This window comes from Borostomias antarcticus, assembly GCF_949987555.1.
Source record: "Borostomias antarcticus genome assembly, chromosome: 1".
NCBI lineage: Eukaryota > Metazoa > Chordata > Actinopteri > Stomiiformes > Stomiidae > Borostomias > Borostomias antarcticus.
In genome coordinates this window covers 53,663,081-53,684,672 of record NC_140234.1, presented here as the reverse complement: position 1 = coordinate 53,684,672, position 21,592 = coordinate 53,663,081, and the positions used below count along the sequence as shown (strand labels likewise).

General features: G+C 42.9%; 2 protein-coding genes and 1 pseudogene across 3 annotated transcripts in view; 2 read left to right on the top strand and 1 right to left on the bottom strand.

Annotated features, from left to right (window-relative positions):
* The window catches only part of LOC311307775 (roundabout homolog 2-like), a gene marked incomplete at its 5' end in the record, with an annotated part of 50,677 nt that extends 44,426 nt beyond the window's left edge, over window positions 1-6,251 (top strand). The window contains 5 exons of the mRNA XM_084436644.1: window positions 3,745-4,112; window positions 4,689-4,805; window positions 4,915-5,058; window positions 5,525-5,664; window positions 6,134-6,251. Of these exons, the coding sequence (XP_084292770.1) occupies window positions 3,745-4,112; window positions 4,689-4,805; window positions 4,915-5,058; window positions 5,525-5,664; window positions 6,134-6,145 (781 nt within the window). The 3' untranslated portion in view covers window positions 6,146-6,251. The remainder of the gene's footprint in view (window positions 1-3,744; window positions 4,113-4,688; window positions 4,806-4,914; window positions 5,059-5,524; window positions 5,665-6,133) is intronic.
* A 3,992-nt stretch (window positions 6,252-10,243) lies between these two features.
* Window positions 10,244-11,353, top strand: LOC311308671 (lens fiber membrane intrinsic protein-like; the record flags this gene model as incomplete). The annotated part of the gene is made up of 4 exons (XM_084437679.1): window positions 10,244-10,418; window positions 10,705-10,854; window positions 10,973-11,107; window positions 11,292-11,353. 4 exons carry the CDS (start codon window positions 10,244-10,246, stop codon window positions 11,351-11,353), a joined length of 522 nt encoding a protein of 173 aa, XP_084293805.1.
* A 255-nt stretch (window positions 11,354-11,608) lies between these two features.
* LOC311312580 (heat shock cognate 70 kDa protein-like) lies at window positions 11,609-16,295 on the bottom strand (annotated as a pseudogene). The gene is made up of 9 exons (XR_014631341.1): window positions 16,186-16,295; window positions 14,711-14,920; window positions 14,394-14,599; window positions 14,037-14,189; window positions 13,373-13,928; window positions 12,977-13,179; window positions 12,622-12,820; window positions 12,246-12,478; window positions 11,609-12,093 (listed from the first exon to the last, which is right to left on the bottom strand). The product of XR_014631341.1 is annotated as a heat shock cognate 70 kDa protein-like (transcript).
* Between the last annotated feature and the right edge of the window lie 5,297 nt (window positions 16,296-21,592).

Here is a 21,592-nt window from a genome sequence, read left to right as displayed (position 1 = left end):
GACGAAACTCGGCCATTTTACCAAACGTTTCGCTGAAAAGAGTGGACAGAAAAGCTGCCGTTTTATAGTCGCACACACACTTGATGCTAACCAACATCTATAATGCTGCTAATTCATGGAAGTATAATGTTAGCTGGCTACTGCTAATCTCACAGTGGTGAAGCTAGAATAGTAGGCTACCTGGCAACCCAGCGCGCAGTACCAACGCTGTAATACTATTGGCTGGTAGGATATCAACAGAGTGTCATTGTTGGTCCATCAAAATTTCATAATGTAATAATTTCAGACAAAATATCATTTTTTATGGAAAAGCAATACTTTTACTCTGCAGCCTTCGCAAAGCCCTATGGATGTTTTATTTTTTTATTTTTTTTATCTTAATCCACATATTACATATTATACCTTTAATTATAACTGGATCCACTCAGGAATCTGGGAGTAGAACTGAGAACAGGAGGAGCAGAAAACAACAACAGAGTTGCATACACAGAGAAACATAACAGTAAGCAGAAGTCTAGTATATCAATGAGACTTAATACTTAAATGTAATCGGTCACTTAATTGGTCACCCAGTTTCTGCAATCAGTTTGACACAGTTAATTCATCTGCAAAACAGACTGTACATTTCCTTTCAAAAAAACTTGCAGACTTGTTTTACATCACAGTCAGCCCAGTGATTGGGGCCATGGAACCAGGTGCTCCTAAGCAGTTCAGTATTTTGAGTTGCTGTGGGGCTAGGAGTGATTCTGCGAGCCTCTTGCGCTGCCTCCAGCCACCCTCCCTGTCTGACACCCTCTTCAGGTACTTGGTAGCCTCCTGCTGCAGTGCCTCCTCAGTGGTTCCCCTCGTGACTGGGTTTTTCCACGTAGCCCCTAAGAGGGATAAAGAAGTTATTAGCTCAGAAACACATTTCTGCTTTATTGGCACAGCGACAGTAGAAAAGGACAGGAACGTTGGGAGAGGAGGGGACACCTTCATGCTCCGAGGTACCCATTAATTCGGGGCATGCTTTAAATTCTAAACATTATTGTTATTTACAACAGACTATTACATTACACCAGGGATTCTCAAGCTTTTGTAAGGCCCACTTCTGATTGTTAAAATTCTGAGGACCTAATTGAAGGAGATCCTGATCCACCCCTTGGTGAATTGTTCACTGTTTACTCCATTAACTAGACATTGAAAGAGAAAACAACACTACCTCTGCACTTATTTATTCCAGATCACAGGAACATAGTGGTCGATTATCAGCCCAGACAGGAATGATGGTCACGTGAGAAAAGACAAAAGACACAACCCATGCATATTCAATTTTGTTAGACTCACGGACATGAAAAGTAGACACTACTATTGCTTAGAAATATGTAAACGGTATAAACTTGTGATCATGATCATGATGCTGAGCCCAGTTTCTTAAGTGCGCATTATTTGACCTTTCAATTCTCTTCACTTACATAAATAGACATTGAGTTTGTGATCTCTGAAATAATAAAGACATATAATATATAACTAACAGGAATACTTACACAAATAACTAAAATAGCCTAACTCAAATACTCATTGAATAGGCTCTTTGCACAAGCTCCACTACTTCCTGAAATTCTACAGGCATATTTATTTCCTGTCCTATACCATTGGATGGAAGTGATTAATCAGGTGTGTGCGCCGCACACCTGATTAATCACTTCCATCCAATAATAGGACAGGAAATAAGGATGCCTGTAGAATTTCAGGAAGTAGTGGAGCTTGTGCAAAGAGCCTATTGAAACTGAACAAAGAACACAGTCTATCTAAGCCTGTTGCTGCCCTCCTGTGGTCGAAAACGGTAAATGCAGTCTATCACCGGTAATAGACGTTTGAAGCCAACTAACAAGAACGTGGACTAAATCATACTTGGACAACAGAACGTAATGAACATAAAAATCAAACAAAGTATGTTACTCTTAGCTGCCAATAGCATATAACCAGAGATTACATGATAATATTATGAAGAAGCTATCAAAATACTGGGGTGGGGCGGTTGTAGCTCAGTTGGTAGAGCGTGTCGTTCAACCATCGAAGGGTCAGTGGTTCGAATCCCAGCTCCGACTGTCCACATGTCGAAGTGTCTTTGAGCAAGACACCTAACCCCAAATTGCTCCCAATGAGCAGGTTAGCACCTTGCATGGCAGCTACCGCCGTGAATGAGAAGACATTGTAAAGCGCTTTGAGTGCCGCTAAGGTGGAAAAGCGCTATATAAGTGCAGACCATTCACCATAAAATCTCTACCAAAGCCATAGCTAGCAACATAGAGCTAACGCTTATATAGCTAGTAACATAGGGCTAAGACTAATCTACGATTCGCCAGCAGACATTTTTCAGCTGTTTAACAACAGTGCCCCTCTAAACACCCCCCAGTAGAAACACTCCAGTGGATTGTTGCTCTGATTCCAATGGAGGGCTGATATCTGTGTGTTATCTGGGAAAAGGTTGGAGTGAAAGGATGAACTTGTGGAGGTTTGGGGTAGTCCCGTAAAATCATCCCCATCAGGTCTTGAACCCCGATCTACCGGGTGGGAGTCCAATGCTTTCACCGCTACTCTACTTGTGCAGTGGAGATCAGTGAGTTGATTTTGGTGGCTTTCTTTATTTTGGTGTGCTGGGACTACTGCCTCTTGTGGTGCCAACAGAGAAATGCAGGTCAACATTGACCGGAGGGAGGGAGGGAGTGACAACTGGACAAACGCTATCCTAGAAAAACAGTCTTGTCTGCAGGCTGTGGGGGCAACTCGTAGTGTAGCAGCCTTCACTCTAACTGGTTGTGACAGATTAGATTGTAGATGTATCTGGCGGCAGGACTGAGTGGACTTTGTCTTTTGAAATGACATTAGTGACCGTCTGACAGCCTGCATTAGCTCTTGCTATTTACAATGACACATCCTTCATTAAATGTGCCCCGACATCTCCATGGTTATGACAACACAGATCACCCAAGTCGCTCCTCTCTCCAGAAACAATTTGCTGGTTCTTCTTTGTTCTCTCAACTCCCCACACTGCCTATATAATCATTCTACAATATGTAAGAGCGGCGACACACTACACACCACACACACACACACACACACACACACACACATCTGCGGTTGCCGGTAGAATTTATCCTCTGCATTTCTCCCATTCAGGCTGTCCTCCTCCAGGGGCAGCCAGGAGCAGTGGGCAGCCTCATCAGTGGCGCCCGGGGATCAAGTCCAAGGTCAGGGACAGAACTGAAGAGCATCTGTTCTCCTGTATATTTTTCATATTGGAGTTCTATTTGGAGGAAACCCGAGTAAGCACAGGGAGAACATGCAAACTCCACACAGAAAGGCCTGGGAGATAGTCCATGCGGGAATCCAACCCAGGACCTTCTGTGTAATGCACCGAGCTACTGTGCCACCCTTGAGCAATTTGGGGTTCAGTGTCTTGCTCAATGACAATTTAGCACATTGCCAGGAGCTGGGATCGAACCGGGGACATTACGATCCCCAGCCAGCTGCTCTACAGTACCTCTCGAGATACAGTACGTGCCACCCCGTATCTGTTTACTTTAAGAGTCTCTAAGAGTTTTTTTGATGTCGAAATACTGTCCAAGATTATTCAGTGTTTTACCATGTTTTGCACTGTGTTCGCTGTGTTTTGTACACTCACTGATGCAGATCTTGATAGCTCCTCCAGCACTGCAGTAGTAGCTAACTCTGTGTGTTTACCACCTGGCTATGCTGTAGCCCTGATGAGGACGAGGAGGACTGGTGCCCTCCTCTGCCAGTCAGGACCTACCTGATGGATGGCACCAGAGGGGAGCTCCCCGGCCTGGCCCCCAAAGAGGAGAAGCTGATCCACGCCGTGCCATACAATCTGCAGTCCACAGAAGGAGGCACTCTGCCCCAGGAGGAGGCACGCCCCCCTACCGACAGCCTGCGGCTGCAGCACTTTGACCTACTGGCTCGCTACAGGCCGGCCACACAAGTCACCCAGTCCAACGCAGATCTGTTCGACAATAAGGAGGCCTGTGAAGGCTGCCTGTCATACCATGCCAGCCAATGGGCTGATGCTGTCCACAGGGGGGGCTTTGCTTCAGAGAGTTGTGGCAAAGGTTTGTGGTGCTTTCATATAACATAAAATAACACAAAATCCTAACTGGCCATTAGAATTAAAGCTGCAGTATTTAACCTCTGCGCCATGAGCCACCTACAGAATAGCAATAAGGTAAATTCAGTCTGATCTCACAGTTTGTATGTTTGGGTACATATGGTCAAAGAAAAATGTCCCATGTTGCTGATTAGATCTAAGCACACTTTGAACCACGCCTCCAGGATTTTTGTTTATGCTAGTGTCCACCCGACCCCAAATTTTAAATATAATTATAATTACTGTAGCAGAGCCAAACAGAAGTCTACAAAGACTTTCAGAGGAGCTCAATCACTTATCCCTCTTGATTTATCATGGCAGTATAGCAATATTGAAATGTTTAAATGTTATGAAAATCATAAATGTTGGATCTTTAATTATTCTTTGTTTGGCTTACATGTACTGTACATACAGTATGGCCCAATTGTGAAGTCTGAATTATTTACTGTTATCACATTACAGTACATAAAGGGGATATTTGTACTCAGTATCCTTCTGTCCTCTGAATCTCTTGAACATGACATCACCGTTCTTCCCTCAGGACATTCTCCTCCTCTGGCTGCGGAGTCAGCCCACACAAGCCAGGGACACAGAACCAGAACAAAGAGGAGATTCCCCCGGGAGAGCGCGCACAGGAGAGAGCTGCACAACCAAGCAGGTAGGCCACATGGCATGTGCACATACTGTACAGATGTACTGACGGAGTGTTTTTAGTGTTTTACTGTAGTGAGTTGCTAAATAATTAGCTGTCAATCACGCCTTTGCAGACCTGCCCCTTCCACCAAGCCCGCCCTCTGCACATGACTCCCCGCAGCTCCTGACTCCCTGCAGCCGGACCTCTGTGGACAGAGAGAGGAGGGAGGGGGGTGAGTCACACCAGAAGAGAGGAGCTACCAAGTGGTCGTCCCAGGGTACGCATCAAACCACCATAGATGTAGATAACGCATCACACCACCATAGATGTAGATAACGCATCACACCACCATAGATGTAGATAACGCATCACACCACCATAGATGTAGATAACGCATCACACCACCATAGATGTAGATAACGCATCACACCACCATAGATGTAGATAGGCCTGTTATCTCACACAATGTGTCAATGATAGGTATATGAACAGAAAAACATACAGTATAGTCATGCCTCCTACTGTATATACATATTGGGATTGTGTGGTTTACTCATGCAAATCGCCTGCCACCCCACCCCACTCCACCCCAGATTTAGGACCCATCAGTTTAAGCACACACATATCAAATGGCAATCCCCTCATCCCAACACGGAGGTGGTGGAGGGTTCCGTCTGCTCCGAGTTTGACCCATATAAATCCAGCTGCACTTTTGAGTGATTGGAGTCTATTGTGATCTGCAGATGAGGCTGTAATCCAATACTGTCAGCCAAGCTTCCTCCCCAGGGGCCAGATGTTAGGCTACGGTTCTCTGGGAGGCGGGGCCTCCTTGCGGGCCACTACTGGACCCAGGGCCCTTGGAGATTCTCACTTGAGGGAGGAGGTGAGTCCAGATTTAGTGCCAGACTTCTGTTGCCTGTCTTCCTTGGCTAATTGGTTAATGTAGGGTGCAGTTGGGTGATTATTCAATACAATTGTCTGCTAGTGTCTTAATCAGTGTGTGATTGGTATGCAGCAGCTAGAGAGCCAGCACACACAGTGACACATGAAGCCATAGTTTCAGGTCATCTCTGCGCTTAATAATTGACGGCAAAGTTTATTGAAGTTAATTGACGTTACTGTAGGTTTGAGGTGTTTTCATTTGTTTTTATTAGACATGTTCAAAGTAATTTACCAACATTTCAAGAGAATAATGTTTTGTACAGGGAGGTAGAATCGGTAGAATTAGTAGTGCCCAAACAAAACTCTCACAATATGTTTCTGTGGCTAAGCTTCAGCTAAATTACACTGTCAGTGTCAGGATTAGTCCTTGGTACCAACCATTAGTGATTGTGTTGGACGTTTGCTTTCAGAACCTCGTGTAGATGGAAGCAGACAGCCACCCTCATTTTCTCGCTTTCTCCTACTTCGCTGATCATCAAGCTTGTTGCTATGGTATCAACGAGAGACTGGAGAAAAAACAGAAAGCATCAAGGTGTGCCACCTGCCATTAAATAGATTGTTTTGTTCATTTAACCATTGTTAATATCTACTGATATTGGTATTTATGTTGATTGTTGTGATATCATGCCCTGCTTCCTGTATATAACCAGTTTTGAAAGTTTGGTTTGGTTTGATATGGTTTGAAATTACATTAAGAGAGAATTGTATTTTGAGGACAGTAAATGTCAAAAATGACTACATATTATACCGGAGATGTTTGAATGTACAGGTACATTCATGTATGTATGTATGTATGTATGTATGTATGTATGTATGTATGTATGTATGTATGTATGTATGTATGTATGTATGTATGTGCGTACAGTGTGTTTACTTGTTTATCCCTCAAACATGAAGATATTTGTGGGATGAAAGACAAGCAAGAAAAGATGTAGTAGAAACTGTGCAAACAAGCTGAATTGGGCATCTGTGTGTGTGTGTGTGTGTGTGTGTGTGTGTGTGTGTGTGTGTGTGTGTGTGTGTGTGTGTGTTTAGTCTCTGTCTGTGATTGTGTCAGCTTGGAGTTACCTTCTTGCTTGCAAAACAGGCTTTTATCTTCTGACCACCAGATCAAATAGCCTTGTCATTTTAGGTTGTGATTCTGCACGTGTGTGAACCTCTATCCTTGAACACCAGTTCATTTCTTTTGTCATGCTTTTATAAAAGACCAATAAAACATTTGTTACTCAAAGACATGTTTGATTTTATTTTATATATTGTATTTGAAAGATAAATAGGTCAAACGGCATGTAATTATCGTGTTATTGATTTAACAAACGCAAATACATTTCATCTTTTTTGGAAAGGCTAATGCCCACACAGTTTAGAAAGGATAGAGCGCCCCTTTTAGCAAACACTGTTTCATAACTAGAAGTAGTCAGAGAAGGAGTTTGTGTTGTGAGGGATGAGTTATATGAGGCATGTTAAATCAGCTACTACTAGAGGCAGGTGTTAAGGTCCACTGTTCCACCTCAGAAGGTAAGAACTCCTTTCTGTGCCTCCTGTAGTTCTTGCTCACCACATGAAGAGATTCCAGTAACTGGAAAATATATTTTCCCTGGAAACAGCACATCAGTGTGGACCTTGGTTCAAGTGTATAAATTCACTATAGGGCAGCAAGGGAGGGTTGGCCACCAGGACCCACAGAGAGGATCATCAGTTTAGAATAAAAAGGTTACATTATTTTCTAATTGATAGGAGTCGTTTTATTATTTACCAACCCACAGCGCTTGACTCAAAGAGACGTAGGCCTACATGTTCAGTATAAAAATTACCGTTTCACATCTGCCAGTCCTATTCAGTCACTATAGCTGTCCCTTGTTATTTTTATTTTATTTTTATTTTACAGTGGTTAATTGACATAAATCCACCTGAAAACCACACATAGCAATATTCTGTATACAGTACACTTTGATGATTGATTGATGTACTGTACTGTTAATCAAGATGATTAGATTATGAATAGGACTATGAATTTTTGACTTTTCTGTAAATTCATATTTGAGGAGAGAAGCATATCCAGTTATGCCTCATGCTTTTACAAATATGCTTAATTTCTATATACTGTATTTAATGCTTAAAGGAGTAGTAAAGGGAAAATGCATGTTTAGCCCTGTTTTATGATCATATACAATGGTTCAGATCAAAAACTAGTTGACAAAACTAGCACTTTAGAGAAAGTTAATAATTGCTCTACCACCGTTTAGGTCATACAATGGATGTGGGTGGGCACCTTGAAAAATCATTCAAAAAATGTTAAACTCTCGATTTCAAAGACAAGAAGCTCACCGAGGGGGTAATTGGTGTCCGTTGGTGTTCTGACATCAAATTCGCCGCAAAGTATGAATCCTGTAGGGTTTTATTTATCATTTTATGAAATCCATTGACTTGTATTGACGCGACTGTTGTAGATGTGTAGATCAATCCACAGAGGGAATTCAGGAAGCGGAACTACTTACGGTAGCTATTGTTATTGTTTATGTTGCTAAGCTACCTAGTTTGCGGAAGTTTACACATGTATGTGCTGCGACTAAATAGTTCTATGCTAAATAATTAAAAAACCCTTTCCAGATGAACTAGAATCTTACTTTATGGCGAATTATATGTCAGAACGCCAACTAACACCTCGGTGAGTTTCTTGTCTTTGAAATTGAGAGTTTAACATTTTTTGAATGATTTTTCAAGGTGCCCACCCACATCCATTGTATGACCAAAACGGTGGTAGAGCAATTATCTGACTTTCTCAAAAGTGCTAGTTTTGTCAACGTTTTGATCTGAACCATTGTATATGATCATAAGTAACCTTAAAACAGGGCTAAACATACATTTTGCCTTTACTACTCCTTTAATGATGGGACTATGAACATGATCTTATATACCTCTAGATAAATGAAGAACATCCTCTTCAGCATTAACATTATAATCATTACAATTTATCTCAAATACCTTAGACCTGTATGGGTAAATATGAAATTATAAATATAGTAGAAAAGTACATTTTAGCCAAAAAGTAAGTTAAATCTCAACCTTTTATACCCACAGGCCCCAATAATACCATGGGAATATTTGTATTATAATGGCTTTGAATCTGCCCGTTTGTCTGTGACTATAAGGGACATAATTGCATTGGATCCATGACTCCACGTCCATCTCCATGTCCATAAGATAGAAACTGCCATCTAGTGAAAATTGGAGGGAACTACTACCTATCAAAGCTCATGCTGAAAAGAGACTGACCATTCCCACACACTATCCTCTTAGTCTCATGGCAATAGTAAAGTTTACCAATTGAGGAGATGAAAATAAGATTCCAATTCGCTTGTTCTCTCAAAAATCTTTTTGTTTTTGTTTTACTTTGGTGACACATTTCTTTACAAAACGGACACCGGCAACATAGTTTTGATTGCCACTGTTAAAATTAAATGATTGATACTTTTTTGTTTGGTAGCCTTTATTTTAGTATTCTGTATCAAGATTACTTAATACATAAGGGCAATGCTTTCAATCTTATATGATCATTTTATAGAGTAAATCATTCATAATAGTCATCATGACCTACACCTTCCATAACTGTACTCTTTTACTTTATACATGAAAACCATCCATCTTGGCCATGTCAATAACATTATAGAATTGAATTACAAACATCTGGTGATGTAATGAAAGAAGTCAAGAGAATGCAATGTTTTGTATGACTTCAACAATGGAGACTGCCAGTTGTCTAGTTGTCTAGTCTTTTCTATCTGTAATAAACTATGTGAAATTAAACTTTTTTGTTGCAGACCTGTGTCCACTGTGGATGGTAGCGCAGCACTTTGAATTGAAACCACTGTGTCATCAGTATCACAGAGACTTGCCAGCGCTTTAATAGTTTTGTATTTTCAGCAGATTCCATAAAACACAAAACTCATCCTCTGTGATTGGTTGTGGCTCAGCATGCTTCATTGTCCTGCCGGGCCGTTTGTTCGCTTGGTTTCCTACGCACAAACAAAACTTTCCTGACAGCCAGGGCAATATTGGGCTCCAGAGTGCTTTGACAACCCCCCTGTAATATTGGAATCTCTCACTTTTTTTCTCCCGAAAAAAAAGGATAAAGGTAGGTTATTAAGATTTAACCAAGAATGTGTAGACATGTGAGGTTCTATCTAGTGTTAGATTAGGAACTGCAAAATTTTTCATATGAAATGGTTAGGGTTATCTATCTATCTATCTATCTATCTATCTATCTATCTATCTATCTATCTATCTATCTATCTATCTATCTATCTGTCTGTCTATCTATCTATCTATCTATCTCCCAAGAGTATAACCTGGACTGACTAAATTGGACTGACTTCAAAAAAAGACAAATGGGATATGATTAAATATGTATATGCAGTGAACTTAATTCAACACTACTGTATGATGTGTTACTAGGGAATGATTGACTCATCAAGAGCTAACATGATTCAGTTCCTCTGTATGTTAGTGTGTTTGGCAGGATGTACAGCTTCATGGGAGGTGGGTTGTTCTGCGCTGGAGTGGGGAACATACTCCTCATCATCTCCACGGCAACTGACTACTGGATGCAGTACCGTCATTCAAGCAATTACATGCACCAGGGCCTGTGGCGCTACTGTGTGCCGGGGAAATGTATGACACACACGGACAGCATTGGTAAGAGCAAGATTACACGTTAGAACAGCAGCCTCTTCTTCAATACCATTTTGATGAAGGAGCTGACCTGTCAACTGGCTCAGGGTTGCTCATCCAAGTCCCCAATTGCTGCAGCTGCAGTTATGCTCTTCTGTAGGGCAATTTACTTCAAGTATTATTATGGGCACTGTGCCAAGATAGAACCTTATTACTGAAATATTGAGAGCAAAGAGGACAGTTTTCCATTGTGTTAAAGTTCTGAGTGAGCCAGTGATTCTCAGCCTTGCCCTCTCTGTGTCCTCGTCAGCATACTGGGACGCCACCCGTGCCTTCATGATCCTGTCCCTGCTGGCCTGTTTCATCGGCATCGTGATTGGCGTCATGGCCTTTATCCACTACTCCTCCTTCGATGGGTTTGACAAGACCTTCGCAGCCGGCATCCTCTTCTTCATCTCCTGTGGGTATCTCTCTTCTGTCTCCTCCTGCTGCCCTCCCACTCATATTGTCACTCACTAATCAACTCTCTGATCTACATACTGATGTCATCTGACGTTCTCATCCTCTGGCGGTTGCAGGCTTCTTTGTACTGCTGGCAATGGCTGTCTACACAGGGGTGACAGTGAACTACTATGGTAAACGCTACGGGAGCTGGCGGTTCTCCTGGTCCTACATCATGGGCTGGGTGGCCGTGGTGCTGATGTTCTTCTCAGGTATGTGTGCCGTGGTAGGCTGCTGCATGTCTAGAAGAGGTGCAGTGGCTCAATTCTCAAATAGTATCAAATAGTATCAAAACCCAGGGCTTGTAGTTACTTTGATACGTTTGAATAGCTAACTGAAAATTAAAATTTAAAAGATAAAATTTATATTATAACTGTTGTCTTTGACTTTCTAAAGGTATCTTCTACATGTGTGCCTACCGGATGCATGAATGCCCAAGAAACTCCAACTCCCGTTGATCTGCCAAACCTCTCTATTCCATGAACAGCTCTTCATAATTTATGACCGATTGTCATCCCTATTACCTGGGTTTACATACTGACAATTTCCTGTTTACATGACCATTGAAGATACACTAAATAAATGGGTATAACAACGTGTCTGTCTCTGTCTACACTTACTCGGTACTGTGAGTATCAAGGTATAAAGACTTGCATAAATTGGATCTCAAGAATATGAAATGACAAAAGGGAATATCAAGCAAGTTTTAGAATTCTTAGAGATTGTTTATTGTCTCACAGCAAACTTGCGAACAGCAATGTGCAATTGCAGACATTTCAACCACATAGCTCAGCTTGTGGAAAACATGCTGTTTGAACTGTAGTGATCATTCACAACTAAACCGATAAACATTTAAAATATAAAAGGGAAAAGAGGAAAGGAGGACCCGAGTTGCTTTTAGCATACAATTACTGAATAAAAACAAACAAAAAGTGCCAAACCCATCAACCCATCCTTTCCACAAAAGCAGGCCTTATGGAAATACTGAGCATGATCCAGTTTAATCAACTTCCTCTATGGTTGGTCCAGAGGAACCGCCTCCTCCAGGAGCGGCTCCAGCACCTGGGAAACCACCTGGCATGCCCTCGGGCATCCCGCCTGGCATGCCCCCCGCACCCTGGTACAGTTTGGTAATGATGGGGTTACACAGCTTCTCCAACTCCTTCTGGTGATGCTCAAACTCCTCCTTCTCTGCAGACTATAGAGAAAGAGAGTGAGATAGTCTCAAATAAACAAATTGCTCTAATAACCCTGATTGAGACATTTGCAAATGATCAGTTGAATAGTCTAGTCCAAGACCGGTATGATGCAGTATTCTACAAGAGCCGGTCCAATGAGCCAAATCCATACCTGGTTCTTGTCCAGCCAGCTAATGACCTCGTTGCACTTGTCCAGGATCTTCTGTTTGTCCTCGTCGCTGATCTTGCCCTGCAGCTTCTCGTCCTCCACAGTTGATTTCATGTTGAAGGCGTAAGACTCCAAGCCGTTTTTAGCTGCAACCTTCTCCCTCTGGACGTCGTCCTCGGACTTGTACTTCTCAGCCTCTTGAACCATGCGCTCTATGTCCTCCTTGCTCAGGCGACCTTTTCAGGGACAGAACAGGAGATGGGACATGCTGTTGAAATCTGTGATATAATATTACAGTTGTATACCAGACTTTGTCACCCATGCTCCTTTTGCGTCAGTGTCAATGTTTCCGAAATGAAAAAGCATTTGTGTACAGTACCTTTGTCGTTGGTGATGGTGATCTTGTTTTCCTTGCCAGTGCTCTTGTCGACAGCAGACACGTTCATAATGCCGTTGGCGTCGATGTCGAAGGTCACCTCTATCTGAGGAACGCCTCGTGGGGCAGGTGGGATCCCTGCCAGCTCAAACTTCCCCAAATGGTTGTTGTCCTTGGTCATTGCTCTCTCTCCCTCGTACACCTGACAACACACACGACATTCATGTTTATAGGTTTAACCTGCTTTTCAACCATTATGTAAACATGCACTACTCATTAAAAATGCACACTAGGCCATTGTGATGAAGTTAATGTATTCAACATGATTATTTTCACACTTTATGTTTTTCCCACTCACCTGGATGAGCACACCAGGCTGGTTGTCTGAGTAGGTGGTGAAGGTCTGGGTCTGCTTGGTGGGGATGGTGGTGTTCCTCTTGATGAGGACAGTCATGACCCCTCCGGCTGTCTCGATGCCCAGTGACAGCGGGGTGACGTCTAGCAGCAGGAGGTCCTGCACGTTCTCAGACTTGTCACCAGACAAGATGGCTGCCTGCACAGCTGTTCCAACACATAACAGTCATCCATCACTCACTCACTGACCCTCAAGTAAATAATAAACATTAATAGGTATGTCATTATTGAGGCATATCAAGACGTGGGTTTACTTTGCAACATCACATAAGGAAATAAATTCAATCCAGTGGAAAAGAAAGATGTACGTTTGTTGACCGTAACCCTCTATATGTCTCACCTGCACCATAGGCTACAGCCTCGTCGGGATTGATACTCTTGTTGAGCTCCTTCCCATTGAAGAGGTCCTGCAGCAGCTTCTGGATCTTGGGGATGCGAGTGGAGCCGCCCACCAAGACGATGTCATGGATCTGGGCCTTGTCCATCTTGGCGTCCCTCAGGGACTTCTCCACAGGGTCCAGGGTGCCTCTGAAAAGATCAGCATTGAGCTCTTCAAAGCGAGCCCTGGTGATGGAGGTGTAGAAGTCGACGCCCTCATACAGAGAGTCGATCTCGATGCTGGCCTGGGTGCTGGAGGAAAGGGTACGCTTGGCCCTCTCACAGGCGGTGCGCAGACGACGCACAGCTCTCTTATTGTCGCTGATGTCCTTCTTGTACTTGCGCTTGAACTCAGCTACAAAGTGGTTGACCATGCGGTTGTCAAAGTCCTCCCCTCCCAGGTGGGTGTCTCCAGCTGTGGACTTGACCTCAAATATCCCATCCTCAATGGTCAGGATGGAGACATCGAACGTGCCACCGCCGAGGTCAAAGATGAGGACGTTCCTCTCAGATCCAACCTTAAATCAATTAGTAATTACTTAGTTAATAACACAATGAGTTGCAGATCAGGTACTGTATTACACTATCGCCTGTGAATTACAAGAGTAAACTGTGAGTGAATGAACCTTCTTGTCAAGGCCGTAGGCAATAGCTGCGGCAGTGGGCTCATTGATGATGCGGAGAATGTTGAGTCCTGAAATGGTCCCAGCATCTTTAGTGGCCTGGCGCTGAGAGTCGTTGAAGTAAGCCGGCACCGTGACAACAGCGCTGGACACAGTCTGCAGGAGGAAAACGGTCATATTGATTACATGTGATAAATCTTTTATATCTTTTGTGTATTTAATAAAACAAAAAGCAAAAATGGCAACCATACAATTAGGGGAAAAGAGACCCAACTATGAACAGTAGGTTAAACCAGAGGCGGTAATAGGCAACATGTTCTACTCTAAATAAGTTGAAAGGACTGTTCAGTGCATGCACACCTTGCCCAGGTACGCTTCAGCGATGTCCTTCATCTTGACCAGCACCATGGAGGAGATCTCCTCCGGATAGAAGGCCTTGGTCTCTCCCTTGTACTCCACCTGGAGCTTGGGCCTGGATGAGTCGTTGATGACAGTGAAAGGCCAGTGTTTCATATCTGACTGGACCACGCTGTCATCAAACCGCCGTCCAATCAGCCTCTTGGCATCTGAGGTCAGCACAAAGGGGAAAGATTGCATGAGCAGTAGCCACAATTAGTCCCTTGTTCAATCTCCCTCACAAGTTGTCAACCAATTACAGAGTAGGCTACATTTCTCACCAAACACGGTGTTTGTGGGGTTCATGGCCACTTGGTTTTTGGCAGCATCCCCAATCAGCCTCTCTGTGTCAGTGAAGGCCACGTAGCTGGGCGTGGTCCTGTTGCCCTGGTCGTTGGCAATAATTTCCACCTTGCCATGCTGGAAAACCCCAACACAGGAGTAGGTGGTACCTAGGTCAATTCCAACAGATGGTCCCTTGGACATGGTTGCTGAAAATCATGAAACTACAGTGAGAAATGGGAGCGAGTGCAAAATACAGTAAATCTATGTACATCTATCATACTGTATACTTGTTGTGCCTTGTTGTGCTGCCCCTTTGTGCATTTTTGTGCCCGATGTGCCTTTTTGTTGTATGTATTGGGTTGTGTGTACTGTTCTATTAATACATCCATGGTACTGCTACAACAAAGGAATTTCCCCTCGGGATCAATAAAGTTGATATTTATCTATTCATCTATCTGTCACCGATGAAACTCCTGGAGTACGAGTAGGAGGCATGGCAGACCCATTTGGCGTACAGCTCAGGGCTTAACTGTCAGGGACAGGGAGTTGAGATTAGGCTACTGTTAGGGTCTTTTCCTGATAGCTAGCATCCGTCACACCTTATATAGCCTCGGGCCCTATTTATATATATTAGTGATGCCATTTTAAGATATTGAGAATAAGTGTAGGCTTAATCTTTATCTTACTGAATGACCCCAGCACCTGTTCAAAACAGTCCCTCAACTGACAGCTTTTGTAGCAGCTGTCTTTCATTATGCCAACACACTTGGGACTGCGTTGCCACAGCAGCAACCCTAACAGCAGACGGAGCATCCTGGGGAGTCAGTAGTAGTCGCCAAGTAAAATGTCAAAGCCTCCATGCTCTTAATGATGAATGACGAGGACAAGACTAGCCAAAACCCGCGCTGCCTCACCCTTTACACAAACATTTGCATAACTTGCTATCAACAGCGCGAGAGGGCGCGCCTTCACATCGCCAGGAAATTGCTGGAACATTCTGTCTCCTCCTCCTCCCCACAGTTCACTCCACCAATGTACACACCAACTTTCGGTTTGTATAGTTCGAGAACCGTGAAAGCCATTGTACCCAGAAAATCTTGATCTCTTTCTCAATTTCACAAAACGTATAATGACTGACCATTCCCACGATTCCACGTTTAAATTAACGTCAGTATCACGACCTCATGGTGCCTGTCAAAAGCACACACTGCGTGATCACCCTTTTGAGATTTGAACAACCGGACAGTCATTTTATCACTTATTTTAGATAGATAGCTATCTATAGAAACAAACAAACACTATATGGCGAGTATGTGAGTATTCGTTCTCAGAGCAGTAACGTTGGCACATTAGCTATAGATCTCATGCAACCTAGCTAGCAAACTGTAACTGATGCATTTAGCAATTTGTGTGCTAGCTCTTCTGCCTATCTAAAAGGCGGACAGTGTAATCAAAGACATCACTAGCGAACCTGTTTCAGCTGTAGAATTCGCAGACCCGCAGACTAGAGACCCTCTCCGGTTATACAGTAGCCCGTGAACGTGAGGCAGAACTTGCTGGCTTTTCTATCTCTGCTCTGGTTGAGGAACGTTCTAGAAAAGGCTGAGCATTCTGGCCAATCAAGTGCCAGCCAGCACCCAACTGAACCAATTAAAACGTTTTACGATAGTTTGCTAGAAGAGACCATACTTTATTGCTAGAAATTTCTTTCAATTATACATTTCATAACCTCCGCCACAGCGACAACGTCACAGGGCGAGAGGTAATGTTTTCTGTGGCGTGTTCATTTATTTATGTATTTGTTTGTTTGTTTGTTTGTTAGCAGGATTACACAGAAACTACCAGACCGATTTTCATAAAACTGTAGGGGTGTCACAGTAAACTTTAGAACCCATTCAATTTTGGAGTGGATCAGGCGCGCAGATTGGCTGGGGCAAGGGGGGCACTGCTCCCCCTGGTGGCCAGATGCGCAAACTGTCTGCAACGCGTCCAAAACATGTATTCTAGAGACTGGGTCGCGACCGGATCGGAGAAATCATGGATGTATTAATAGAACTGGATACAGCCACTCCATTCACTGACCGCTATCAACAATGAAGCCCTATTGAACCGCGCCATCTTGGCAAATTTGTAGTCATTTGACCATTTCCGGTGACTTTTGTACTTGCGCAGTTGTGCTTTTCTGGCCTTCCGGTGACTTTTGTACTTGCGCAGTTGTACTTCTGTCCTACGCGCGTCCACGGTCAACGTTGGCACCGCTTCTAGCTATCGAATGGCCGACTGGTGTAAGATGGATAGCCTAACGTTAGAGAGATAAATGTTTATGGTTTCAGTCTATGGTTATGTTAATAAAGCTAACAATGATGTTGTAACATGCATGCAGCACTGCCGATCTGAACGATTGATTCATTATTACCATGGATCGGTATTGGGATTGATCAAGGGCGAATGTGAAATAGCAGCCATGAACTCAGCGGGTTATCCGAGATGCGGTAGCCGCGGCCAAAGCTCCTGCTGGCGGGGAGTGAAGCTCTTCAACTCGCCGGTCACTGGCTCCCTGGAGGAATTTAGCCTGGCTGCAATAACGTTATCGCGAACGGAATGAATACCATCTACTAGCAAACAAAACATGTTCAGTTATATTTAACCTGTTAAAACTAAGATGCCTGGATGAAAAAATAATTTCTCCAATGGATATATTTTACAAAAACAGGTTAATATGCAAGCCGGTTTTCATTGCTAAATCAAAGCGGGGAGAGCCGGGAACGTGCGTGGACGCGCGTCGGACAGAAAAGCACAACTGCGCAAGTACAAAAGTCACCGGAAATAGCAAAATGACTACAAATCTAGCCAAGATGGCGCGGTTCAATAGGCCTTCACTTTAGATTTCGAATCCTGGGGGCTTGGGAGAAATGCACTGAACAGCCTGGCTCCTGCTTGCGTGAGAATTGATCGCTTTGCGGTGCTTATTCCTCATCCATTTCTGGGTGGATGGAAAACTTTCAAATTAATGTTAATTGTTCTGATAATTGTAGGCTATAGCAACATAAGAGTGGCAGCTTTGACAGCAACCCAAACTTGAGCTAATCCCATAGCTGTAGGCCTACCATTGCTGAACGAACTGTTGGATACTGCATATTTGCTGTGCAACGTATCTATTGTCCAGTTGTCAAATCGATTATGCACGCAGTATTGTTCTTTTGGTGATTATTCTTTGATATAAATGCAGATAGGCTATACGTGAAGAGGCAATTGCTGGATTCTAATACACTGTTTATAATGACACATCCCGACATTGAAGCATGAAAGGCGTAGCATGCATTCTGTTTTAATGAAGAAATAAAAAGTCTAAACTCTGCCTAAAAGCATTTATTTGGTCTCATTTATTAGCTTAAGTATTTAATATGTGTGGGCGTTTTCAATCATAATATTGTACTCTTGATACAAGAATGTTGACACTTCATGTAGCATATTTCAGTAGCAGGCTATTCAACACTTTGAATAAATGAAATTAATTAATTAAATATTCATATAGCCTAGGCTTTGAAACATGTTTTCTTGCCTATGTGAATGTATAGGCCCATAATCTGACTTGCCATGTTGCTTAGCTCTGGTCCAGGCAGTCAGGAGCCATTCACCTCTCACTTTTGGATTTCAAAAACAAGAAACTCACCGAGGTGTTAGTTGGCATTCTGACATATAATATGCCATAAAGTAAGATTCTAGTTCATCTGGAAAGGCTTTTTTAAATATTTAGCATAGAACTATTTAGTCGCAGCACATACATGTGTAAACTTCCGCAAACTAGGTAGCCTAGCAACATAAACAATAACAATAGCTACCGTAAGTAGTTCCGCTTCCTGAATCCCCTCTGCAGATTGATCTACACATCTACAACTGTTGCTTCAATAAAAGTCAATGGATTTCATAAAATGATCAATAAAACCCTACAGGATTCATACTTTGTGGCTAATTTGATGTCAGAACACCAACGGACACCAATTTCACCCTCGGTGAGCTTATTGTCTTTGAAATCGAGAGTTTAACATGTTTTTGAAAGATTTTTCAAGATGTCCATCCACATCCATTGTATGACCAAAACGGTGGTAGAGCAATTATCAACTTTCTCAAAAATGCTAGCTTTGTCAACGTTTTGATCTGAATCATTGTATATGATCATAAGTAACCTTAAAACAGGGCTAAACATGCATTTTCCCTTTACAACTCCTTTAACTAGCTAGCTAGCTAGCTAACGAACTAACTAACTAGCTAGCTAACTAACTAACTAACTCTGCACTTGGGCAAGGTGCCAACATGCACGCAAAAGTGACTGCCCACTTTTGCTTTCTTTCAGGAAGTGAATATTGCTACTGTACATTCACTCCACTGACGTTTCAGAAAATCCTTATATAAAGAGTTTTAAAACCGGAACCAAGCTAGACCGTATGGGTGTGAAATCCACTGAATGTGTTTGTCGACTGCACGCTGAGGATGATACTGCATTTAAAAGCCGAACGCAGTATCAAAAATGTACGGAAGAGCATTAGGGCCAACAACTGAGTTTATTATCTTTTCAAGCTTTTGAGTTTAAAGTCAGAATTTCTGAGAAAAAAGTCAGAAATAACTTCTGAGATTAAAGTCAGAATTTCTGAGATTAAAGTCAGAATTTCTGAGAAAAAAGTCAGAAATAACTTCTGAGATTAAAGTCAGAATTTCTGAGATTAAAGTCAGAATGTCTGAGAAAAAAACTCGGAATTTCTGAGAAGAAAAGTCAGAAATAACTTCTGAGAAAAAAGACAGAATTTCTGACTTTAAACTCAGAAGCTTGAAAAAACAAAAACAACCTCTGCTGTTGGCCCTAATGCTCTTCCGTAAAAATGTGTGTTAGGCGAGCTCAACATGAAATCATGCAATGGAGAGAGGTAGTCTTTGCTGCCCTCTGTCGGAAGTATCAATAACTCCTATACACTCATAACGAAAGAGAAAAATAAATAGTGGATCCGCCCTGTAATTCAGATCCGCTCCCAACAGGTCCAGGTTACCTTGGGTGGAATATACTGTATGTACCAAGTATGAACGTCATAGGGTTATTTGTTTTCAAGCTATGGTGCGAACAACATGCCCACCCAGACACCCACCCACATACCCACACACCTACACACCCTCACATGCCTCCACACACAGACAGCAGTAAACACTAGTGAACTCTAGTGAATAACGACCCCCCTGACTGACATGCAATACAGTAGGCTACAGTAGAGAACAGAGTGTGGCGGGCAAGCAAAAACAATAGCACCAACAGAATAGCAACACAGAAGCACATTGTAGTGTGTCTGTATGTGTGTGTGTGTGTGTGTGTGTGTGTGTGTGTGTGTGTGTGTGTGTGTGTGTGTGTGGGTGTGTGGGTGGGTGGGTGGGTGGGTGTGTGTGTGTGTGTGCCGTGTGTGCATGTGCATGTGTACTGTAGGCTCACACCTTATGAGGTACAGTAGTAGAGCATGTGATTGGAGCCACGCAGTTGGATTAATTGTGCAAGTCAGCTGTGTATAGCCAATGACATGCACGCTGCCTTGAATTTCCTGCCTGAATAAGCTTCGTTCCATAGTTAACCCAAATGCTGTGCCCTTGGAGATAAATAGATGTTTAGACAACAAAGACCAGACCAAGACTGGCATTTGTCATATGATACCTCACCAGTAATCTAGCATGCTTCTTTATTAGCTTGTATCCACACCAAGTATTGTTGTCCAGCGTCTAGGGGCTCTCAAAAAGTCAGTATCCACACCAAGTATTGTTGTCCAGCGTCTAGGGGCTCTCAAAAAGTCACAAAAGCTGGGGTTTCATGCAAAAAGGTGTGTCTTTTATTCATAGACTGAAAGAACTGAGGGGAGGTTTTCTACACACAACTTATAGCCTGAGGCCACAACAAAAGCTGCTCCATTACAGGAACTGTATAGAACAACAATAACATTATCTCACAAGAGAAGACATCTCACAAGAGGATGCTTCTCTTTGTGATGAAACTGCGACACAATATGTAATATTTATACATCCCCAGTCACTTTGCATTTTTTCCTAACAAGACTGGGGATAATGACCACAATCAATAATCAGTGAAGGCTGTGGGATTAGAATGTATGTCAGACAATCTCCAATGGCCATTGCGTAACATCACATGACCATGGCCATGATACATCAACCTGTACTCCATGTTCTTAATGTGGACAGGTCTGATGTGGAAATGAAAGGAAAGGTCCATTTGGGAATTGTGATTGCAGCACTAAAAACAGCCCCTTTGTAACTTGTGGAAAAGACAACAATAAGGGTAAATGTCTTCAACCATCTGTAGACTTGTGAAGTAGGCACGGCTCAGCCTCTTTATCCCAGCGTGCCCTGAATCATCTGATACCTTGCCCTGGATTCTAAGATAGACTACACCACTCCTACTCAGCCCTACTCAGCCCTGGTCCAAGACACAACAGCCCTCCCCACGCGTGTGCACACAGACACACACACACACACACACACACACACACACACACACACACACACACACACACACACACACACACACACACAGAAACACACTTTATTTATTTCTATCGCTCTCTCTCTCTCTCTCTCTCTCTCTCTCTCTCTCTCTCTCACACACACACACACACACACACACACACACACACACACACACTCACACACAATCATCTATACACCATATACAGGTACTGTTCGGTAGCCTACACCAGTCATTCTCTGTTCATGACTCATCAGGCTTACCATGACATTCAGGATATGCACAGACCAGCAAATTGTCTGGTTTATGACTTGTGGAATGGCAGACCCTCTCCCTGACTCAGGACACCCAAGTGGCATCTTCACCT